Source organism: Hirundo rustica, chromosome 9 (genome assembly GCF_015227805.2).
Source record: "Hirundo rustica isolate bHirRus1 chromosome 9, bHirRus1.pri.v3, whole genome shotgun sequence".
NCBI lineage: Eukaryota > Metazoa > Chordata > Aves > Passeriformes > Hirundinidae > Hirundo > Hirundo rustica.
Genome location: NC_053458.1, coordinates 2478865 through 2502953, shown reverse-complemented (window position 1 = coordinate 2502953; position 24089 = coordinate 2478865). Strand labels below are relative to the sequence as shown.

The window sequence follows — 24089 nt, the reverse complement described above, 5'->3', positions numbered from 1 at the left end:
CTCATCATTCTTTCCCTTCGTAGCTGATGTGCTGCTGGATGCTGAGCCTGTAAAGATCATCAGATTAATTCCTTCCCTTGCTGTGACTTAATTGTCTCCATTTGTCCTGCGCAGTGCTCGCACTGGGGGTGTGTTTCTCCTTGCCTATATTTAGTTTGATCTCTACAGTGATATTGGAATATATAAATTAAGGCTGGCTCTGGCTCTTTGTGGCATTGAGATCCCACAGATGATTTTTTTTTTTTTTTTTTGGTGCAGTCTGGTACTTTGACAGCAGGAATTTTGGGCAGTGGGAGATGCCAGGGGCAGCATCAATCCATGGATGATCCCTCAGGATCCACATGAGCAGAGGAGCTGCTCCGGGGGCTGGTTTGAGGGGCAACGAAGAAATACGAGGCACAGGAATGAAAATAAACATCCTAGGGATGCAGTAAACCAGCCTGGGCTGCAGGGATGGGAACAGGAGGGAAAGGGGGATTGGAAGGGGCAGGGGAAGGCAGCAAACTCTGTGGTGCCTCCCTGCAGAGCTGCAGCACACCCCAAAAATAACTTCCCTGTCCCCAAATCGAGGAGGAGGAGGAGGCAGGCGCTTCCCAAAGCCACCCTGATGCTTAGCAGAGAATCTCCCACATTTATCCTGCTGAAGCTGGAACTTTCACCTTCCTCAGGCAAGCAGCAGGAGAATTCCTCTCTGCAAGTGTGAGTCCAGAGCTGCCAGGGAAAAAAAAAACCTCAGTGCAAACTGTCCAAAAATAGTGTTGTGGCTCTTTTTGTTTGCAGCTGGGGCTGGCAGAGATGCCCATGCCAACTTTTGTACACAAATTGGGGGAAATCCTGCAAAAAATATCCCACCTTGGCATATCTGTGCAGGAACCCCCTGCTCTGGGGATGTGGGGGGAGTCACTGAGCTGAAGGAAAAAACCAAAAACGGCAGGTTTGGTGCTGTGCAGGGCTGGGAAGCCACCTTGGAAAAGCCACAGCCATGGGGACAGGAACACACACAGGAAAAGGTTTAATTCGTTTTATTTGTACATAAAGGAGGCATTTTGGGATATGGATTTAAAAAAAAAAAAAAAAAATAGGCAGGAGTTTGAGATAGTGAATGCTCTGGACTGAAAACGTGCAGAAAGGAAAGAAAACTGAGCAGATGGCAGATTTCCATGGAAAACAGAGGTCAGGGCTGTTCTCCCCTCCCTGCAAGGATGGGCTCTCAAGGCAGCTCAAGAGTCAGGATGTGAACTGACCGAACAACAACCAGAGTGGTCTGGAATTTACTTCTGCTTCCAAAAAAAAAAAAGTAATTAGCTAATCAGGGATATCTGGTTTGCTCCACCAAAGCCAAGGGAAAGCACCCAGTGGATCCTGGTGCAGCAAAACAAGGATGCTTGGAGAAGTGGGGCCTGAGCCCTGCCTCCCTCTCTGCCAGAAGCAGAGGGATTCAAGAAAAACCCCTGATTTGAGGTGATGCTGGACCCCGTGGGTGCTCCATGGTGGGGGAGAGCCGATGCCAGCCGCTAAATCACGGCTTGGCTTTACGGGAGGAGCTTGGGAATAGTAAAACGGAGCAGAGGCAAAGCAAAGAGGTCCAGAAGGCATCGGCCAGCAAAGCCACACTCCACGGAGCCCTTGGACAAAGTTCCCACACCCTGTGATGGGAATCTGCTGGGATCTTCCAGTGCTTGGAGTGCCCTGCTCCGCCACAACGCAGAGCCCGTCAACGGGCCGAGCTTCCCCGTTAGCTCCAACTTAATTAGGGAAAAATAACGGCCATATGGTCATTCCAAACCCAGGCCAAACAATGTCTGCGTGTTTGGGTCTGGCATACTCAAATATTTTCCTAGAGCATTAATTTTTAATTCTTACAACATCAATGGGATTTTACGCTCTCCGCAATCCGTGCAGCTTGTGCTTGTTGTTACATACCCTGGGTAATCGCTGCCTGCCACTACTTACAGAAGAGCTGATAATAAATATTAGGACACAAACTTACCAGTTAAATGAGACACAGCTAAGCAGTCGATTAAAAGGACGCCCATAACCTCAGGTTACAAAAGACTAAGTGTTGCTGTTTAATGTGCTTTTTCTCATTCGTTTTGGTTGCTCACCTGCCAAATCCACCCCGGGAGGAGCGGGTGGGAGAGTCTGGAGTCGTTTGTGGCGCAGATTAGGGCTGTGAGTGGGGTGAATGAGGAGAACTAGACACAAGGAACATTATTAGGTGGCGCGGGGAGGTTCCTCCCCTGTGACCCCGCTGTTCTGGCCCTGCCACAGCGGGGCTGGTTCAGGCAGGAGCTGTTCTCTCCCAGCTCCAGCTCCTGGTCCTGGCTGCTCCTCCCTGCCGAGTCACACCGAGAGGGACGGGCTGAGCTCGATGTGGGCTCGCAGGAGCGCGGCGATGTCCCCGTGTGCCAGCGACAGCGCCGAGTTCCCACCCTGCGGGACAGAGGAGGTCCCCAATGAACCCCTGCTCCGTGCCCAGATCTCTCCGTTCCTCCCTGCTTTGCACCGTCCCAAACCTCCCTCTGGACCTCAAGCACACCAAACACAGCCCAGCCATGCCTCTCCTGCACGTCTCAGATAAAATTAGAGTTTAATTAGAAAATCGTCCCCTAATTCCAAACGCAGCCCTGTGGCCCAGCTGGAGGAACATCCACCCGCTCCCAGCCCAGCCCCATCCCACACATCCCCATGGCGAGGTTCCCTTCACAGGGAGGAGTTAATTGCTGCTAATTTCTTGGAGCTGGAGCTCTGCTGATTCCACACACCCAGGATTTCATCTGGGTTTTTTTTTAGGATTACACCGAGGCTCCTGCCCAGCCTATGGGCAGCTGTCACAGCCGCCCCACCCATGGCACAGCAGCACCAAAACCAGGGGTACCCTGCCGAAAGCGATGCCCTGATTAGAAAACGGACTGAAATCACACTTAAAACGCACCCCCGGGGGATTGCTGCTGCCTGGAACACCAGATCCCAGCTGGGCTCTCCCCCCTGGCCCCGGTGCAGCGGTGTTTGGAGCCTCACCTTGTCGGTCAGGGTGACCTGGCAGCCAGGCTGGGCCAGGAGCAGCCTGACGATGTCGGCGTTGCCCTGGCGACAGGCCACCATCAGGGCCGTGGTCCCCTCCTCGTCCTGCAGGTTGACGTCGGCCTGGCAGGACAGCAGGGCTCGCACCATGTCGTCCCTGTCGTGGCTGACCCCCAGCATCAGGGCGGTCTGGCCTCCCTGCGGGGTCACAGGGACAGGCTGAGCACCGCCTGCGCACCCCCTCCCACGGCCCTGCTCGCTCCGACTGTCAGGGCTAACAACCACAACAGTAACAATACCATGTATGGAATAACTGAATCATTTAGATCGAATAAAAAAGCTGTCTAAGGTCACCGAGTCCAACCATCAGCCCAGCACTAAGCCCACCGCTAACCCACATCCCATAACCAGATATCACAACGCTGCATGTTGTTATTGCATGGGAAATATATGACAATAATTCCTATTAATATTGCACCCTCTTTCTGCGTGTTGTTATTAAATCCCACCGGGGCTCCTCAGCAGGTGTTGTGAGAGACGCCTGTGTCCTAGGGTAACTTTATGATGCCTGTATCGCCAATCCTCTGTTCTGTTTGTGCTGTATATTGAGTCCTGTGCCTTTGAGACTGGTTCTAAGAGCAAGGAGAAGCGCGGAGTTTGTTTTGAGAAAACTGCCTGACTCCTCCACATTCTACTGCAGACGGGGTGTTCAGCAGAGGCTTGGAGAGACTGCAGGACAGAGATATTTTTTTGCTTTTAGTTAGTTTCAGCTAGCTAGGGCAGAGAAGTTCCCTGGACTGTTTTTTTTCCTTTTTCTTGGAACTGTTTAAACCTGCTCTGGACCGAAAACCCAGGGGAGCTCTGGGGGCTGCACCTGCTGTCCACCAGGGCCTGGACCTCGGCATTTTCCAGCAGCGCCGGAGGGACTGGGACTGAGGAGACACTGAGAGAGAGCCGAGCTCCACCCACGGCAAGGACTTTCTCAATTTGCCATCTCACTTCAGAAGGAGAGGTTTTATTGTTTCATATTATTCATTCTTTATACTTGTATGCACTTCATTTGTTTAGTAAAATAGTTTTTTCCACTTTTCTCCAAAGAGGTTTTTTTTACGGGACCGGTTGGAGGGAGGGGCCACTTAAGTTTGCTTCCTTAGAGGGATCCTATACAGGAGTTTTCTCCCAAATTTGTCCCAAACCAAGACAGCCTGTTCACTCGTGGAAGTTCCTTGCAGCAGCACGGCCAAACTGCCCAGCTGCTCCCAAATGTGGGTTCCCCAAATCCTCCTGGGCAGCTTAATTCCGATCTAGAGTAACTTTTGCAGCAGTTTGGGAGCAGAGATGGATGAGGGCACTCTCATCTCTAAACTGAAATGTGTGACTGACAAAGCTCACCAGCAAACCTGGGGCTCCCATGCCCTCGCTGCTCCTCCCCGGTGCCACTTCTGATTTTCACCTCAGAAAAACTTGTTTGCAAAATCTTCAGCCTCGTTCAGTTTCTCCATTTCCCCCAGCTGTCACACCCCTTCCCAGGGATGTCCACAACTTGAGGCTGCTTTTGGAACGTCTGGGAAGCAGCAGCTCCAACCCCACCCCGTACCTGCTGCCGAGTCTCAGCCTGGCGCCGCCACGGAAGGTAAGGAACCCCAACTATTCCCCCAGCTGCTTCCTGTCACACACCTGGGCAGCTCTCAGGTTGACATTTCCCTCCTTCAGCAGCCTCATCACCACCTCCATGTCCTGGCGGGTTTCGGGCGCCGCCAGCGGCGTGAGCATCACGGCCGTGTAGCCGGCACGGTTCTGCAGGTCCAGGCAGCACACGCCTGCAGGGGATGCACCCAGCCCACGGTGCATCACCCAGAGGGAGCAGAAAGGAAAGAGGGAGTCATACAACGCGTGGCATCCGATATTCCCGGGAAAAGGAGTTATTCCATAGTGAGACAGGACGGGGATTTATCTGTTTTAAATACCCCAGCTTGCGAGCGCTGCATTCAACGGCTCCTGGTGCTACAGTTAATTACAACTGTTGAGGTCAACCCAATTAACTTTGAAGACCACAACAAACAGAAATTAAAGGGGGATAATTAATGCCTCGAGCGCGTGCTGGTTGGAGCTGCGGGCTGTTTGCTTTGGCTCCCGTGGCAAGGGAGCAGCAGAGGGACGCCCATCACCCGGCGGGCGTGGAAAACATCCTGGCCCCGTTTCACTCATTTTTCACTTCAAAGAGCCCATTTCCAGCTCCACCACGAGGAATGAGCCGTGTCTGAGGGTGAGGGCTCGGGTCCAGCCTCGCCCTGAGGAACCAGCTGCCTCAGACCCTTCCCTCCCCGCGCCTCTGCGGCAACAATCGCGTTATAGATGTGTATGATAATCTGCCATTTCCCAAACATTTCATGGATTGTCCGGCCCATGAGAAAAGGCCAAAGTGCCTCTATTCTCTCGGAGCACGAGCACATTTTTGCCCTGTACAAGCTCAGCTGAGATTTTTGTTCTTTCATTGCGACACAAGCTGAAAGTTCAATAGTTTAACATGGGACGTTTTCTGGTGTGCTGGGGGTGTTTCTTATGCTCTCAAGCGTCTGATCCTCCTGCCTCGAGCCATGATGTGGCTTTGGCTGCTGTTAGAATCTGGGCAGCCACCCCATCCTACCTGGACTGGGGCCATGAGGGACATCCCTTTGGATAGAGCAACCCTGAGCCATCCCCAAGTCAGGCTGCAAAGCCCTCAAGATGTGTGAGGGCACCAATGAGCCTTAATGTCCCTGAGGAGCCTCAGCTGGGACCCCTGACTACATCCCCAGACCCAGAGCTGAGCTGTGGGGAGGATGCCAGTCTTGAGGTCAGCCGGATCTCCTGGACAGACCTCAGCCCCATCCTTGTCTTTTGGATGGACCTCGAGCTCCCGTTTTTCTCCTGGATGGACCTTGCCTCCATGTTTGTCTCCTGGATGGGGCCCTTGCAGGAGGTGGCTCTTGGTGCTCAGCCCCACCTCTGTCCCACCTCCTTTAGCTCCTGACTGAGCTCCCCGGGAGGAGCCCGGACCCCCTTCAAGGTTTTCTGGGAGTGTCCATGTCCCCATTCCCTGTGCAACCATCACTCACGGGACCACGACCCCTCTGCAAGAGCCATCCCCACCCCCTGCCCAATAAAAGCCCTGGCTGGGCAGAGTGGCCGTTCCTACCCGTGTCCAGCAGGAGCTTTGCAACCGGGAAGTTGGAGTGGGACACGCTGTAGTGGAGAGCGGTGTTGCCATTCCTGTCAGGCAGGTTGACCACGGTCTCCAGGAGCTGGGGCTGGACGTCCCCCAGCGCCTCCAGGTACGCTGCCACCGCCTCCGGGCTGGAAGACTTGTGGCTGGACACCTGGAACCACTCCTGGGAGATGGAGCCGAGGACGTGCTGCTGCGAACACCAAGGTGTCACCGTGACCGTCCCTGCGGAGCGGTGGCTGCCCCGGCTCCTGCTCTGGCACCACCCAGCCAGCATTTAGCTCGTGGGTTTGCGACTGCTGCTACAGCTTGAGGGGGAATGGAATTTCCTGTGGTAACTTGGACGAGTAACCAGACAAAGCCTTCAGCTTCTTCCCCCCCCAACCCCCCCGTTCCTTTCTTTTTGGCTGTTCTAAAACTGATTCAGATGTCACCTCACCCCCCTCTCCTCACAAAAGCCGTCCAGGGCACAGCCTGCAATGTGCCATCGGGATAATCTCGTCCATTAAAGTGAACAGAGAGCGTGAACCGTGTCTGAAATGGGATTGGGAAATATCTGTACCAGATGCTTGTTGCTTGTGCTCCTGATTTCTGGGAGGTGTTCACTGAGGAGCTGGCAGGCAGCAAGGAAATCTTCGGAGGGTTTGCATCTAAAGGGAAAAGACTTTTGTGAATCCACCGTGGGACAGGACTTGCAGGAGGTATTGAACCGAGGAGGAGAACGCAGGCAGATTGGGTTGGAATATGTCCAACACATTTAAGTGTTTAAATTATTGGACACAAATCGTCCCATTGACTTGACACAGATTTTACGTACAAAGCTAAGCATTTAAGCAAAGGTTTAAGCCCAGAGCCACTGATTTGTGTGTCCAACTTCATCTACTACAAAATCCCTTAAGGTAGGGGGGAAAAAAAAAAAATCTTACTCCTGAACCTGCAAAGAACTTTACCAAAAAACTTTCCATGAGAGGGGAGAAATGAGCCAACTCACCAGACATGACTCAGTGCCGAGTGTAGGGCCTGAATCAATCCCCATTAGATTCTGCAGTAACTCAGAAAACATTTCGCTCTTTAGAGCCTTTCCCCTTGCCTGCAGAGGTCAGCGCTGCTGTTCCACCCAGCAGAAGCAGCCCCGACCCAGCCCCGCAGCGCCGTGTCCTGCGGCCACCGCCCGCTGTCCCGGTTACCTGTGAGCCTGGTGCTGAGAGCAGGCTGCTGATGCCTCCTGCTCGCCATCACCATCCTCATCCTCGCGCTTCTCCCCCGAGGAAGGCTCTCTGCTGTCCCTTGCAGCCTGCTCGGGCTCCACGTCCCCGGCTCTGCCCTCGGCCTCGGTCTCGGTGTCGCCGTCGGACGCGCTGTCGTCGCAGCTCGTGTCTTCGCTTGACGTGGTCTCGTAGCTATTTGAGGACACCACACGTTACTCCCTCCTTCCCCAGGCGCAGCCACGGGGCCTGACCAAGGCTCATTGACACCAATGGGCCTTGGGTGAAGCCCGGAGTGAGAAGCAGCAGGTTAAAGGGTCTGAGCCACGGCCGAAGTCGGGGTTAGTCTTTGTTTGGCTCCGTAAGCAGCAGGAGCGCGACAGAAGCAGTTAACGAGCAGCAGGCAAGGTTACTTCAGGGTTTTGGAGGGATGTCCATCACACGGAGCCCGGGCAGGGGCTGGGAGCTGCCTCCCTGCAAGGAGCAGCTGGCACGGTGGCAGGGTGACAGCAGCACGGCCCCTGTGGCAAGGAGGGACTGGCAGCATCGGCAGCCTCGAGGAGCACGAGACAAAAAAGCTGTGTTTGCACGGGCTGGATCCACCCTTCCAGCAGCCCTGACTGAGATCTCTCCTCTGGTCGTCCAAAAGCATTAATATTAACAATATCTTCCACAAAACAGAACGTTTCACTCTGATGGACCCCAGAACTTTCCTCGAGGGTATGCAAGACTCCTCCAGTCCCTCCAAGTTGCACCCATCTGGCAGAAGCCAGCAACTGGGAAGTCAGAGGAGCAGGGTGCGAGCAGAAAGCAGCATCCAGACTGGCACACACAGCTGTCTGCCCAGCCCAGGGACAGTGACACATGTCCTGCACCCTTCATGCAGGAGATGCTGCCTCTGCTTAGCTCACAGGCCAAGGAGTGTTGGATATTGGACACACCCGGAATGGGGAGCACAACCTAAAGTCTCCTTCACCCCAGGGTAATTCCTTATTTACCAAAAAAGTCTTTTCCCAGGCCCTGAAACAACTGCTGTTGGCTTTGCTGGAGCGTGGGGGCAGGTTAGTGGCAGCGTGCCCACCCAGGCAGTGCTGGCCTCCTCCAAAGCCCACCAAGGTCAGTGGGAATCTTCCCATGGAATCTTCCCACCTTCCCCAGCCGGGTTTTGGGTGAAGGCCCAGGAGAAGGGTGTGCAGAGAGTGTCAGTCCCCAGCTGCTCTGAACACACCTTTCCTTAACAGGGTTACTCACAGGTTGTCAGTGCTGGATTAAAGAAGGGAGAAGAGAGGCTCTATTTCACCTGGCCTTTTAATCAGAAGGTTGGGAGGGGAAAAGAGGGGGAGAAAGAATGGCTTCTCCAGCGATACTGAGGACATTCCACGTTAAAAGGCAGTTTTTATCTTCTGAATGGATGCTTACCCACCATTTACCCCAACAAACTGGAGATTCTTTTTGGTCCCATTGCCTCCTGCATGGAAACCATAACCTTTCTTTTTCATGATGGATTTAAGACTTGTGGTTGGAAAGTTTTCTACCAAAATACAAAATAATAGATTAATTAAGCAGATGCGCCATAATTAGCAGTAGTTATTACCAACCTCTAGCAACAAGCTACAAATCATAACTGTAAGCATCTTACTTCATCTTATGAGAGTCTTTGGATGTTTTGCAAAATTACAGATGTAGCTGGCCACAGCCTGAACCTGCCCTGCCACCTTTAATACAGGTCTCAAACATCTCCAGGTGACTGGGAATATAAAGGAAGTGACTGGGAATTATGCATTTGTCCTATGAATATAAGTAGATTTTACTTTTGTAATACTGTTTTGGTTTTGGATTTTTTTTTTCCCCCCCAGTAGCAATGTATTGGAAGATTCCCATACAAATCTGCTATAATACTACATGGATTGAGTTTTTCCATTGGACTTTGAACAGTGGCTATCTATTATGGAATAAGTCTCTTATCTATATGCAAGTCCCTCCCCTCCCTCCCCCAGGGAACAGGCATTCCCATCTTCATATAAGCTAAACTTATTTTAGATGAAGGTCTGTGAGTGGGGGCAGGTCTTTTCCCAGCCTGGCTGCTCAGTTAGTTTGGGTTCTGGAGAGCTCCACACTGATTTACCCCAGATGAGCACCAGCCTGATATCCTTGCAAACTGAGATGTCCAATCCAAATAAAAAGAATGTTTATTTGATGGAACAGCCACCAGCGCGGCAGCTTTTGGAAGCTGAGCCTGCATATAAATGAGCCACCGCTTTATGAGCTCCTACATCATTTTGTTTGCACTTTTCCATGTCAGACCCATAACTTTTGTGATGTGCAGAGATTTGCCTTTCTCATCACGCTTGTCGAGACTGTTCCTGATCTGACTGACAACAACTGTTCCACCACATCCCCCCTGCTCCACGCTCAAAATAAATGGGAAAAGATTTGGCCCGGACACATCGAAGCCTACGCCAGTATTATTTACCCAACTGTTGATAGTGTGTGTTGGAATTCTCCTTATCCACGGGCCCCTGCGAGGAGTAGGCAGAGAGCAGGGAGTTGAGGGAATTAACTAATTGGTTCTGGATGGAGCTGAGCTTGGAGGCCGGCTGCTTGATAGCGCTGGCCAGCTCGGGGTACCCGTGCTCCAAACACAGCCACTGCTCCTGCAGGAGCTCCTGGATCTTTTTCACATATTGGCCGATGGGGTCCACAGCCGGCACGTCCTCGTGGCCAGGGGCACCTTCCTCATGCAGCCCTTCCCAAGGTTCATCTTCTCCACAGCCTGCCTTGCTGGCGGCTGCGCTCCTGCCATGGGAATCCTGGTGCTTCTGGTGGTTCTGGTGGTTCTGGTTGTCGTCGCCGGGGTGCTCGTGGATCTGCAGCGGGGTGAAGCATGGAGCAGGAAGCCCAGCCTCCGTGCTGGCTTCACCAGAAGGTCCCTGTGCTGCGGCCAGTCCCTGCCCTCTGCCCACCTCCACGGCCTGCGCGCTGATGTCTGCCCCGTGCCCGCCGCAGCCGATGGACCTGGTGGGGAGCGGGATGTTGACGTTGACGCCTTTGTCCTGGGCCTGCCGGACCCGTGTCAGCTGTGAGAGCTCGGTGTTCACCGCGGCATCCAGGCGCTGCACGGCCCCGCTGCCCTGCCGCCAGCGCAGCTCAGCCTCTTTGGACTTCTCCTGGAGCAGCTGCTCCTCCAGCTGGGCTTTGGAGCTGGCCAGCAGCTTAATGCTCTTCTCCTTCTCCTGGATCTCATGATCCTGCTGCTCCAGCACTGCCCTGACCTGCTCGAGCTCCTCTTTCTTCTTGGCCAGCTGCTCCTCCAGGTCAGCGATCCGCTGCTTCAGCACCGTGACCCCGCCGGGCTCTCCAGCGTCAGGAGCCTGGGGAACACCTCTCTCCTTCTTGCCTCCAGCCTGGGCATTCCTCTCCTCACCTTCCTTCAGCACATTCAGATCCATCTCGCTCACACTCAGCCCCCTTTCCGCAGGGCTCCCGTTCTCCTCTGCCAGCTGGAGCGCAGCCGGTGGCGATGCTTCACCCCCGGCTACACCGGGCCGGCCGCCGGCATCGCCGGCATCACCCTCCTCGGCCCCGCTCTCCATCACCACCTGCAGCTGCTGGTTCTGCCAGGGGGGCTGCCCGGGGCCCAGCCCGGCCACAACCCCTCCGGGGTGCCCTGCGGAGCCGCCCCGCTCCGAGCTCATCTCCCGCGGCGGGGTTAACGCCGAGCCCTCCGAGCTGGGGCGGGAGGTGCCTTCGGAGCCTCCCTGCTCGGGGCAGCGCTGCGGAGGGCTCCGGAGGGGCGAGGGTCCTGCCGGGGGGCTGCGGCCGGGGGGCAGCGCCTCGGGCATGCTGGAGGCTCGCAGCAGCTGCGGCCGCGCCCGCGGCGCATCCTGCGGCCAGCCCGGCTCCGCCTGCCGCCGCGTCTCGGCCAGCAGCGCTTTCCTCCGGTAGCTCGGCTCCTCGGCCGCCGCCTCGGAGAGCAGCGGGGCTCGGGGGGGCTCCTCCCCCAGGGACGCCTTTCGCTGCGGGAAGGAGCAGGTGGAGGTCCAGCTCTTGCTGGGAGAGGCGGCGGAGCAGCCGCGGGAGCCGTTCTCGGGCAGGCTGAAGTTTCGGGGCAGGGTGCTGAATTTGGGCTGCTTGGCTCTGCGGTGGATGTGGACCCTCCGGATGGTGTTGCCTTTCTCGATGTCGTCCACGTACTTCAGGAAGTCGAGGTCCAAGTGGAAGCCGTAGGGTGTCTCCAGGGAGTAGGGGAGGCTGCGGGGCTGCTCCCTGTCCCCGTCGGGTTTGGGTGGCTGGCCATCTGCTGAAACAACACCCCCCAAAAAAGAAGAAATGACTGAATTTTGGGGAGAAAAAAAAATATAGAGCAGGGAGGGGATGTTTTTTCCTCTTTTCATCTCAGTTTTGGGCAGGCGGGGGCTGCAGCTCGTTATCCCGGAGGCTCGTGGTGAAGCTGTGCAGAGACACGGTGACACGCACCAAGCTCTGATCTGGCTTTCCAGAGGTGCATCAGGTAATTGCTGCACTGAGGAAGCCAAAAATTTCCTCAAATCATGGCTCTAATTGGCAATTAAGCAAACAGCATGCTTTGCAGGCAGAGCTACGTGTCTGTGCAGGTACAGAGAGCTGCCTGGTGGATAATAAACCCGGCTCAATAACAGAATGTGGGATCAATATACGACAACAACATTTTTCAAGGCTTTTGGTTCGGTTTGAACTTTCCGGTGGCATAAGCAGCACACGCCAAGCAGGAAAATCGTTGCCTCGCTTCATCTGCAGCCACCAGGTCACAAATTATTCCTTGAAAATGATGGATCCGGGCAGAGGCTGGCCCCAGACAGCGCCAGCCGGGGCTCAGAGCCGCAGCCATGCGGAACACGCGCGTCCCAAGGTGACCGGCTCAGCTCCCAGCACAGCTCCTAACCTTAGAGGCAAATCACCACTAAATGGGTGTCAGGGTGTTTGCCCACCCAGCCAGCACAGGCAAACAGCAGCTCTCCACCAGAGTCTCCCCCTTTAACACGGTTTAACACAGCCATCTCCAGCCTGCAAACGTTCACAGCCCCCAGATTTCCACCTCGAGGGTTAACACTTAAACTTCTGCACCACCCATCGTTCCCTTTATGCAGGAAGTCCCTGAAATCACAGTGGTTTGGGCTGCTCTGCACCCCTGAGCAAACAAGCTGGGCTCAGTGAGGAGGAGGAGGCACCAGGGCCAGTGGCTGAGCCCTTTGTCTCCATCCTGGTGCAGCAGCTGGAGAGGACCAGATTTGGAACAGATTTTGGTGCTGCTCGTCACAGAGCATCACTGAGGTGCTGAGGTGCTGTTTGGGTGAGAGTCAGAGGAAGGACAGAGGGAAGACACCACTAGGGTCATCCAAGGGCACAGGAGCACAGCTGGAGGGTGGGAGCAGGGATCTGTCCCAGAGCATGGGAGGACAAATATGAGCTGATCTGGAGCCGGGACCTGCTTTGCTGTGCTTTATAAGAAATCTGTGTAATAATGAACAGTGCATTTTTCACCTCTTGGCCCCACAGCTACAGAGAACAGGTTATTTACAACATTTCTGGTAAGGAAATTACTCCAGGGCTTGTTTGGGTTTTTTTGGTTTCTTTTTTTTTCAAGGAATAAATGAACAAATAAACATCCTGTAGGCTCCATACCTTCTGTCTTCTCCATGGTGGAGTCCAACTGGGCTGTCACTTAAGCATCTTCTGACAAGGGCTGAGGAGTCGCTTCACCCTTGAAAAAAAGAAATGGATACTTCTAATTTAATAAAATAACACGCTCAGCCGTGTGAACTTCATCTCTCCTTAAAGCCTTACAAGGCTTCAAAGGCCACCCCCCTCCCACTTCCCATCTTCTGCAGCCCAGTGGTGTCCAAGGGCTTTGAAGCCACTAAAATCAATAGCTCCTTTTCCAGAGGCAACAGCTTGTGCTTGACAGACACATCCCAGGGAGCTGGTCCTTGTAAAACATTCCCTGCATCACAGAGGGTTTGAGGACAGACAGACATTTGGGATGATTTGAGATCAATGGCACAGGGACTCTCCACTGACTCCTGTGAGCTGGAGATATCCAACACAATAAAAGATCCCTGACAACAGGGGTATAAACTACGCACAGAAATGACTGGTTTGCCCTTTTTTTTTTTTTTCCTTTTTAATCCATAGCAAGCAAAGATTCAAATTTTACGTTGAATCTTCAGAGCACGTCCCTACTGTTAAAAAGAACCTGCACCAAATTGCACTGAAGCACACACAAATCGCTTTTGGCTCAGGGAACAATTTCAGGTGGAGATCTACCACAGTCAGCACTGAGATCTTCACATCATTTCGGGGCTGTGTTACTCCCCAGCTCCTTCCCATCATGTGGACACCAATGAGACCCTCCTGGAGAATAAGAAATTAAGGCTGGGAACAAGAAAGGTCCTGGGTGAAGCTTTTCTCCTCCAGATCCTTTAGAAAGGCACAGGGAGGAGGCAGGGGAGGGTGAAGGAGGTCGGGGCAGTTGGATATCACAGTAGGAGGCTCCCTGGCTTGTGTGAGAGGGACAACAACGCTCCAAGAGAGAAGGTCTGGTTTTAATTTCTGCTACAGAGGATGAAGTGGGAGTTTCCTCAACAGCAGGTTGTTTGTTTATGATTCTCCTTACAGTATCTAGTTTGGTTCCTGGCCAGAGACAGTCCCACAGCCGTTTGGAAGTCCATCCCTGCTCCATCCCTGCTCCCCCAGTGCCTCCCCGAGCCATGCAATGTTCTCGGGGCAGGAGCGAGCAGCACAAAGCCTGTGCTGAGCCAGCCCCAGCTCACACCCATCTCATGGACCAAACCACCAAAGCCTTAACTCATTTTCTGCCTGCAGAGCTTTGCCTCAGCGAGGGCTTTAGCACCTGGCCACAGCCCAGAGCTCCCCAAGAAGGGGCTCTAGCTGACCTTTACCAAAAACCAGCTGAAAAGTGAAGTCAAACCCTGCTGTATCATTACCATAGGACATTGCCACATCCCTGGAAGTGTCCAAGGCCAGCTCGGACAGGGATCTGAGCAACCTGGTGTAGAGGAAGGTGCCCCTGCCCGTGGAATGAGATGATCTTCAAGGTCCCTTCCAACCCAAGCCATTCAATGATTCTATCACAAATACTCTGAAAGATCAAGACCTTTTTAAAGAAACAATCAGTTGCCAGTCACATAGGCACGTTCATAGTCATCAATGCACAGCCTTGATGGAAAGTCAGGAAGGTCCCAGCTCAAGGAGAACATCAAAGCTCTCCAAGGCTCCAGCAGGGTCACAGAGGATCACTTTGATGCCCACCCAGCACCTTGTGAGCTCCTGGAAAGCTCCTGATGTGCTCTCCAATCAACCACACTCTTTCTACAAAGGGCAGCTCCTTCTGTCTCCTCCTGCCAAGGAGCAGCACGTGCCAAAACAAACACCAGCCTCTTTCTCAAATGTTGTTTCTTTCCCTTAATTTTCTGACTGCAGCAAATTCCAGCCTGACCAGCTACACTCCGCTCTTCTAGGTCATTTATTCAAAAGGAGCTGGGGAAGGGGGGGAAAGCCAGTGAATAGGATGGTTTTTAATATCTAGATAATTACATCTATTTGGATCATTTATGAGCTGGCCGGGTCCCAACTCTGCAGCCCAAACTGATAGTATGACTACTCTCCTTTGACCAATCTGCTTCAAAATTGCCTCGTAAAAGGATGCTGAATGTACCCAACCAGCTTGCTGATGTTCTCCTGTCCCCTCCGGGGCAGCTCAGCCATGGAGAAGGTGGCTTAGAGCCAAAAATGTGCCTCTTTGGACCCCACAGCTGCTCTCCCATGCCCGTTCCTAAGAAAAATGAGATTAAAATATGAAGTCATCTGCCAGAACTAGCAGACCCCTACACCCAGGGTCCAGCCCGTAATTTGAGGCAGGGTAACAGTTCTAGATGCGTCTCCATCCTGCTGAAACCTGTTAGCCTGACCCTCTGTCAGGTTCTACATTTGCTGAGTTTCCTCTGTTAAATAAAATTGAAGAACATTTCTTTTGCTCCCCACGCATCGCTGATTTTTACCTTTGCTACACAGAGAGGCTGCGGGGAGGATTAATCCAGATTGGAACTAGGCTGTTTTTCTCAAGGCAGGAATAAATACATACAGAAATGGAAACGGAGAAGCCAAATATGTGAGAAGGCAACAGCACAGAGCGAAGTGGTTTTATTCCCTGGGGCAGCCCGTTTGCAGGGACAATGTACTGTCTTTTTAACCAGCCTGGACTCCAACACTGGCTCTTTGCACTCACATTTAACCCCTCTTTCACTCCATCCCACTTGCCAGGCAATGTGAGCAGCTCTCCCATCCACCCCAGCCAGCAGAAAGGAGAGCACCACGAGACACCCCCAAACATTTAAATTACAAATTAACCCAACCACATACCACAAACAGCCACAAAATCCATCCTCCCAGAGCGTCTTGCTAGTAATTTTAACCTGAAAACTGCTAACCCTGAGCCTGTAAACAACAAGATAATCCACCAGCAGGTTAGCACAGTCTCCTTAGCTGTAACACAACACGACTTGAGCTCTGCCTGTCTGCTCTCCTGCACTGCAGCAGCGGCTCCAGCACTTCGTGGTGAAAGGAAAAACTGGTTAGCGAAGCATTTTCTCATGTTACCTGCTCACACCGGCACCTACAAACCCCCCGGGCAGCAGCAGCTCTCGCCTCCCTCCAAAGCATCTTCTCCCATGCCCGGAGCCGGCAGCGAAGGGTTCGGAGCAGCAGACACGGCGTGGCTGGACCCCAGCCTGCTCCAGCAGTTACAAAGTTGGTCAGCTGAGCTGTGACCTTGCTCAGAAAGCAAACACAAGTTTAAACCAAGAAGCACAAAAGAGGGATTGATTTTCCAAGAGAGCAGCCCACTGCTCCCGGATGACCTTTGCGAGGGACAGCTCGATGCCGGCGCACAAAACGAGTCACTTTTCCGCGGAAGAGTTATCTTTCCCAGAAAACACAGAGCACCGAGCGCTGCCTGGGCTGTCGAGGGGGGGGGGCGGGGGGTGCTCCCTTATCAGGGCTGATAATTGAAGAGAGAGTCAATAATTAACGGCGGGGTTGTGGCCGTACCTGATGCTGCAGCCGCAGCCCCTCCGCATGCTGCACCTCCGGGCTGGAGCATTAGCAATTCCACGAGCGCCTCTCCCGATGAAACGCAGCCGGCTGCCGCCGGGGGAAGCTGCAGAAGGGCTCAGCGTCCCCGAATCCTCCCGGCGGAGCCGCGTTCCCACGCGCGGAGCAGGCACAGCCCCTCGCCCTTGTCCCCGCAGCTCGTCTCGCCGTGCCCATCCATCCGCAGCTGCAGGAGATGCCGGACGGGATGGGGGCACGGGCAGAGGGTGTCCCGGTGTCCCCGGGATCCCCGGCGGGGACAGTGGCACTCTCCGTATCAAACTCTCCTTGGCTCTGGGGTTATCCATCCTGACTTCCAGCTGGCAGGGCAGACACTCTGCTGGAACAGGCTGCCCGGAAAAGCTGCCCGTGGATCCCTGGAAGTGGCCAAGGTCAGGCTGGACGGGGCTTGGAGCAGCCTGGGACAGTGAAAGGTGTCCCTGCCCATGGCAAGGGGTGGAACGAGATTTAAGGGCTCTAAAGTCCCTCCCAACCCAAACCAGACTGTGATTCTGTGATTTTGGGCAGGGTGCTCGTGGCATGTGGCTCAGTGATGGGCAGAGTGCCCTGTCCCAAGCCTGTCCTGAGCTCCTGCATTGGCATTCCCCTCGGGCACCCTGGATTGCTGCCCCTCCCGGCTGGCAACAGGGACAAATCCCTCAGCCTCTGCACTGAACTTGCAACAACCTCGTGCTTGCAAAGGCCGAGTGGTTCAGGGCTGCAAAACTCTTCCAGGGCTGGGAAAGAAAATCCTGGGAAGTGGAGGCATCCCCTGGGACCTGGGGGCTCTGCTGGGGGCTCTCACCAGGGACTCCCACCACAGAGCAGTGCCAGCACCTTTCCCATCGCTGAACGAGCAGCACGACCCAAATCTCATGCTAGGGAGGAAAACCACATCTTGTCACCGTGTGAGAGCAGAGCTGCTGGCGCCGCTCCAGCTCCCTGCAAGCCCCAAACGGGACTTTAACACATTCACTTTGAAGAAAAGCAGACAAGCTTTGCCTTTGCAGGAAGCAGAGTATCTGGGCGCGTAGAGAACCAGCAGCGCTTGTCCTTTTGCCAGCTCTCCCCGAGGCACGGATGGGTTAAAACTCCCTACCCGAGGAATGAGAAATCATTTCAGCAGCCGCTTAAACGCTGCCTTTCCCAACCGCCGCCTTTCCCACGCGGCTCCGTCCCACACCGCGCGGGGCCACGACTCGGTGTCGAAGGCTTTCTGCTTTCACAAGCAATTACTGAGCCTGAGGTTCCAAACCAACTCCAGAGCGAGCCGGCTCGTTTTCTGCTGAATTCTTCTGCTTTAGTTACGCTCGTTCGTCTTTTTCTGAGCGCATTCTGCCGCTCGCGTTCTCCAGACAAAGCAGCACGACGGAAAAAATACGCGTGTTTCTGTACGACGCTGATTTGAAAGTCATTCTGAAAGAATTGTGTGGTTTTCCCAGTGGACAGAGCTAGCAGGAAGCTTTAATTTGGAGCATTTCCTCATTGCAATTACCCACATACGACCCACAGTTGTTCCCACATTTAATCCCTCTGGAACTGAAGAAGTCTGTGACCCCTTAAATAAGCTTTTAATCGGGAGCTATGAAGGGAAGGAGTCAAAACACGCAAATTAATTAATTACAGGCCGGTGTTTGATGGATTTACATCCAGCCTCTGATAGCTTTGCCCAAGGGGGCTGCTGCAGGGTGGGAAGTGGGGAAGGGGTTCACCAAGATTGTCCCCCAGGCATGAGAACTGAGGTCACGGCCTGAAACTGCTGCTGCTTCACACCAGGCAGCGGGGTGGGGTTTGCTCTGCCAGCTGCTCCCGTGGATGAGAGGAACCAGACAGCTCTGAAGTGGCTCAAGAGCCATCCCATCCACCCCTCCTGGGCACCACTGCTGCCTCCCTGGATGCTGGCAGGGCTGCTGCCTTCCCCTCCCCTCAGAGAATCCCTGTGGGACGGCAGGTTGGGGGTTCACCCCCTCTCCTCTCCACCACGGGTCCGTCACAGAGCGATTCAGGCTGGAGGACACAAGTGAGACCATGCAGTGCCACCTCCCTGCTCCAGCAGGGTCATGCCAGAGCACCCTGCTCAGGAGTGTGTCCAGACAGGTCTGGAATATCCCCAGTGAGGGAGACTCCACAGCCTCTCTGGACAATCTGCTCAGGGCTCGGTCACTGCCCAGGGAAGAAGTTCTGCCTCATGTTCAGGTGGAAATTCCCAGGCATCAGTTTCTGCCCATTCCTCTTGTCCCATTGCTGGGCACCACTGAGCAGAGCCCTGTCCCTCTGACACCTCCCTTTGGACACTTACATCCATGGATGGGGTCCCTTCTCAGTCATCTCCTCTCGACTCTGACCAGACCCAACGCTCTCAGCCTTTCCCGGGCTTGGAGGTGCTCATCTTCATCACCTTCCTCATCTCCACAGCCTCCACTCCAGGAGCTCCACGTCCCTCTTGTCCTGAGGAGCCTAGAGCTGGACACAGCGCTCCAGCTGTGCCTCACAGGGCTGAGCAGAGCGGCAGGATCACCTCGGGGTGACCCACAGACAGAGCCAGCCCTCGGCACCCAAAGGGTTACACCCCAAACCTGCTCCATCCAGGCGGTCTGGATTGCACAACCACCGCCGGAGCTATCGCTGCAAATGGACATACCAGGGATAAAAACGGCCTCTCGGGGAATATTTGTTGTACGGATTTTTCAATTCTGTTTTCACTGCAAAGGAAGAAAAACAACCCACTTCCAGTCTGCTGGGGACATGCACACGGGTGGGATCTCCGCTGTGATCCGCTGCCCGCTGGCACAGCCACGGGAAGGAGTTTCCCTCCAGGACAGAAAAAACAGGGGTTTGAAAGCTTTGTGGGATTAAATATATACCTAGCTAAATAAAAGCAGTTTAAAGTCCTGGTTTGCACTCCAAGGAGTTGTCGTGAGGTTTCCCAAAGTGAGAGCGAACAGGGTTCCTGCTGGATGAGGTCTGAATCCCGGGAGCCCGCCTTCCCACGTGTGTCTGGCATCACAAAATCACCACTGCCAGTGGTCCTGTGCCCCACAGCATCCCTTGGAACAGCAGCTTGAGGGGGCAGAAGGCAGCTGAGCAGACCCAAAATTAAAGTGAGGAGACCAGACAATGCCTGAGCCACTGCTGTAAACCCAACAGCACCCAGGAGGAAAAGTTTCCAGGCTGGATCCATCCCAGCCTGCAGGCACACCACACGTGCTGGGCTTCCCTCTGCGCTGGTATCACCCACGGCACGTGCTGAGGCACAGCAGCACTCGACTTTGGATGCAAAACCTGTTCCTTATGGGAAGAGCCCTCATCCTGGGGGCAGTGGAGGGTTTCAGCACACGGCTGATGACGACGGGCGCCCCGCAGCAGCGGGATCTTATCGCACCCCAAGAGGAAACTCCCTCGGCTGCTGCCTGCCCGGCGGCACCTCCAGAGCAGAGCTGGGAGCTGGAAGCAATTTGGGAGCTCTCTCTGCAACCCATCAGCTCGTGGCTGATGATGGAGAGGTCCGGGCTGGCCTCCCACCCTCTCTCTGCAAAAAAAAAAAAGCAGCGGAGGAGGAGGCGGATGGGGCTGGAGCTGGGGGCTGTGCGCATGGAAAACATCCTGGAGGCGTGTGGGGCCTCCCCGGGGTTCCAGCGGAGAGGGTTCACGAGGAAGATGGATAATGAAGCCGGCACCACTCAATACAGAAGAGGATCTCTCTCAGCAAGCCCCGGGGGTGCAACCCTGGGTACTTAAACAGCCATTTCGGGCCCCTCTCCCAACCGTAGTCTGTAATAAAGCTGTGCGGATACTGATTTTATTAAAGCCGCTCGTTGCTGTCTAATAAACGTTACGAGCTTCCTGCCAGCATTTCCATTAGAGACGGGTCAGACCTGGAGGTATCAGATATCCAAACTCTCTCCTTCTCTTACGGCTTACCAGGAGGGGAAAAGGATCACGTTCACCCCCTCCTCTGATAACCTCTTTCCCGACTGACCTTCAGCTCACTCCAGCCACAGACTTACAAAAGCTTTGGTCGATTCTCGTGATTTTATCCCATGCCTTGAAAACTCTGGTGGTGTTTTTCCCTAAAGTCTTCTTCCCCAGAGCCAGGTGATCACAAAAAGCACCCAAAGCCCCGAAACAAAAGTGCTCCACGGTCAGAAGGCGGACAAAAACCTGAGGTGCCTCATTTTACTCTCTGCCTCAAGTTTGGAGGCAAAAATATGAAGCCCTGCTATGGCTTCTGGTCTCTTCCAAGCTGCTGGTTTCCACCTCCTTGACCTTGGGACAAGCCAAGCTTTGCTGCCATGATACTGAATAACTCCCACGTGGCCAAAGTGGGAAATTTTAAGCGCTTTTAAGGAAAACCCTACTGCATTTCTCTCCTCCTCCCCAGGCAACCACCTCCATCCCCCACGGAGACACGGAGCCATTTCACATCGATTTCTGACCCGAGCCAACAAGACTTGGATTGATCACACTCCTGGCAAGTTTAAAAACCTCTTCACACAGGAACATTTCTTTTTCAGGCCACCTGAAACCGCTCTCCTCATTGATTGGGACTGCAGAGAGGGTGGATGTGCCACCTTCCTCCTCTGCTGGTGATTTCTGTGTGGATAACGGGAGCTGGGAGCCCCGGAGCAGCATTTCCCACCTCTCACCCGTTTAGGAAATGGGGATTTTCCTCCAGGTTTTTGACCAAGCCTCAGCCACATATTGCTGGTGTAGTTTCAGCTTGCTCATTTACACCACATTCAACCCTGATGGGCAGAGGAACCAGCTGCAAAGAGGAATTTAAGATATTCTCACTTTGAAGATGGAGATCTCTGTGTCTGGGTAGGTTTTTCACCGTATTTCACATTTCTGACTCCATCAAATTGTCCATTTTGGCAGTGTTATTATCTTAATAATGACATCACCTTCTCTTCCATGTGCTGTTTAAACCCTGGGATGGGCAGGACTCGAGGCTTCCCGAAACATGAATTCCACTGAGGTTTAAAATAAACAGGGTTGAAGAAGCAGGAGCTCCCTGCAGCTGGTTCCTCCCCACTGCTCTCCCCTGGCATTGTCACTGCGAGGATTTCTGCCCCAAGCCATGGGCTCCTTCACACCCCTGGAGTTGGGGTCAGGGTTTTATTGACCAAAATCTGCATCCCGCTGCTCTGGGGCCAGGCAGAGTCACATAACCCCTGTCAAGTGGGGCACCAAATGGAAAATACAATAACTTTCCATACTGACTTTTTTTCCCTCATCAATGTGGCCACGGTCATCCCTGTGGTATCTCCCAAAGGTTCCCTAAAAAGACCCAAGATTTGATGAGCTGGGCTGTAATGCACAGTGATGAAAATGCGACTTTCAAAATTTTTGGCAGCTGTAAAACCACCAAGGGAGGGACCTGAATCGGCACCGAGCTCGTGAATGAGGCTGTGTTCATCCAGCAGCCATGTCCCAGGATCTAAACACCGCTCCTGATTCAAGGAATGCTTTGAGACCAAACCTCTCCCTCCCAAAAGGTTCCCATGCCAGAGTTTGTTTAATGGGAAGCAATGTCATATTCCTGCTCGGTGGCAAAGAAATGTGTGGGAATGGGACAGGCCCAGCACTGCATGAAGGGGTGATACCTGGGAGATAAAACCTTCCTCACAACAGGACTTTCTGGAGAGGAGCAGAATGTGACCGTGCTTTTCCTAGTCACAGGAAACTGCACCAGGAGTCTGACAGAGCCCACAGCAGCACAAGCTCCCTGACATCTAATCTTCAGCAGCAACAGGTTCCCTGAACATGGCATCTTCCAGCTCCAGGAATCCATTCACTGATCCCTCCTCAACCACAGATTCCCCAGCCAGGTCCCTGCTCATCAGGCTGTTATTTCAGCAGATATATTTATTTTTTAAATATTACCATCAAAGTGACAAATAATCAATGATTAACGTGAGGTTGCAGGTTACCCCTCCTCCTCTGCCATTCAGGTATCATTTAAGAGATCAGCTTTTCCCATTTAGCCCATCGGAAATCAAACACAAACTACCTGGAAGAGTGGAAAACGTGTCCAAAAGCAAGTGCTGGTTTTTTTCACATTGCTGTGGCTGCTACCCTTGCCCTGCATGAGCAATGTTTTTGGGTGTTCACCAATTTCATTTAGGCAACACAGCTAAAATATTAAATATCTAGGGTGGCTCTGGACAAGCGAAACCCTTCCCGGCAGTGTCACATCCCAGAGCTGTCAGGAGAATGAGATATCCCTGAAGAGTCCAGACCCACTTCTGGACAGTGAACATCACACCCGGAGCATCCAGACCACGACTTCCTCCACCCTGAACTCACGTGAACTTCCAGCTGAGCTTGTCCAGCCCACGTCCTGCCTTCACCGACCTCCTCATGGACCACCCAGCCCCTTCTCCAGCGACCTCAGTGATGTGCAACGCGCACCCCGCTGCAGCAGCTCAGCGCTCCCTGCTCGCGATTTCTCCCGGAGCACAGCCCGAGCTCTGAGGCGGGTGTGAAATCACCAGCTGGCCGCGGGGAGCTGGGGAAAGCTGCCCGGGGCACGCCTGGTCCCGGCAGAGTTGGGCTGCTCCGAAATGCCCTGGCAGCGTGCGCGGCCGGGGAAAGGCGATGCTGCCTGCGAGGGAGAGGCGCTGCCCGTCCCTCCTCGTCCCTCCCTGTCCCGGATCCGCTCCCTGCCCCTTCGGGACACCGGGAACCCGAGCGCAGCCCCGGCCAGAGCCAGTTTGAGTCACGGTGCCAGAGTTGCTCCGTCCTGGCGGCTGGAACGCCGGCAAGGAAATGGGGAGAGGCTGCGGGCAGGAGGGGGAGACCACGCTCAGCCCGGAGGCTGGGCTGGGGCTTGGCTGAGCCACATCTTCACGGCTAGGCAGGGTTTTATGGTTCGGTTCTGAGGCTAAACACAACTCTGGGGACTTCTACTGCAATGCCCAGCGTCTGGGGGCCCTTCCCAGCCCTCACACGGTGACCTCTGGGGGTCCCACCGGGGCTGGGAGCTTTCCTGCCCTCTCCCAGCTGCCTCCATCCCGGAGCCAGGGCTGCTCTGGACACGCTTCTGTCCCGAGTGAGCCACGGCTGATGCTGGCCCCGGGCAGCCACGCGAGGGGCTAAGAGACCTGAGCACCCCCGGAGCATCCTTGGAGCACCCCCGGAGCACCCTCGGAGCGCACCAGGCAGCACACTCGGAGCAGCCTTCAAAGCGCTCCCACTCATTCCCGGAGCGCCCTGGAGCATCGCTGAGCACTTTCAAAACACCCCTCCGAACATCCTCCAGCTCACCCCTGGAGCAGCGTCTGAGGCACCCCCCGAGCATCCTCCGGCGCTCCTCCCTGAGCTCCCCCGCACACGCAACCCCCAAACCGCCTCCAAACCCCGCCGAGTGTCCCGGACACCCCGGCAGCCGCTCCGCTGCCGTGCCCGGTCCCCCCGCGGCTGGCGGGCCCCGGGGTCCCGGCCGTACCTGCAGGGGCAGAGCGCAGCGCCGCGATCCCGCTGCCTCCTCCGGGAGGGACCCGAGG

The 24089-nt window shown here is 54.4% G+C and overlaps 1 protein-coding gene across 3 annotated transcripts; it reads right to left on the bottom strand.

Moving 5' to 3' along the window:
• Positions 1-880: 880 nt before the first annotated feature.
• KANK4 (KN motif and ankyrin repeat domains 4) lies at positions 881-24089 on the bottom strand. 3 transcript variants are annotated; one of them, XM_040073072.2, is made up of 10 exons: positions 24032-24089; positions 13096-13174; positions 9908-11734; positions 8854-8965; positions 7417-7629; positions 6792-6879; positions 6203-6422; positions 4702-4844; positions 3022-3222; positions 881-2433 (listed from the first exon to the last, which is right to left on the bottom strand). In XM_040073072.2, exons 2-10 carry the CDS (start codon positions 13109-13111, stop codon positions 2344-2346), a joined length of 2910 nt encoding a protein of 969 aa, XP_039929006.1. In that variant the 5' UTR covers positions 13112-13174; positions 24032-24089; the 3' UTR covers positions 881-2343. The 3 variants fall into 3 exon arrangements, with proteins under 3 accessions (XP_039929006.1, XP_039929007.1, XP_039929005.1); XM_040073073.2 differs by lacking the exon at positions 24032-24089 and adding an exon at positions 16540-17066; XM_040073071.2 differs by lacking the exon at positions 24032-24089 and adding an exon at positions 16090-16506.

Excerpts from the sequence above, each read along its gene's own strand:
- KANK4 (XM_040073072.2), bottom strand. Across the intron at positions 6,423-6,791 it reads GCACAAGCAACAAGCATCTG|CAGCACGTCCTCGGCTCCAT; the intron begins GTACAGATATTT and ends TGGTGTTCGCAG. Across the intron at positions 2,434-3,021 it reads AGGTCACCCTGACCGACAAG|GGTGGGAACTCGGCGCTGTC; the intron begins GTGAGGCTCCAA and ends TCTGTCCCGCAG.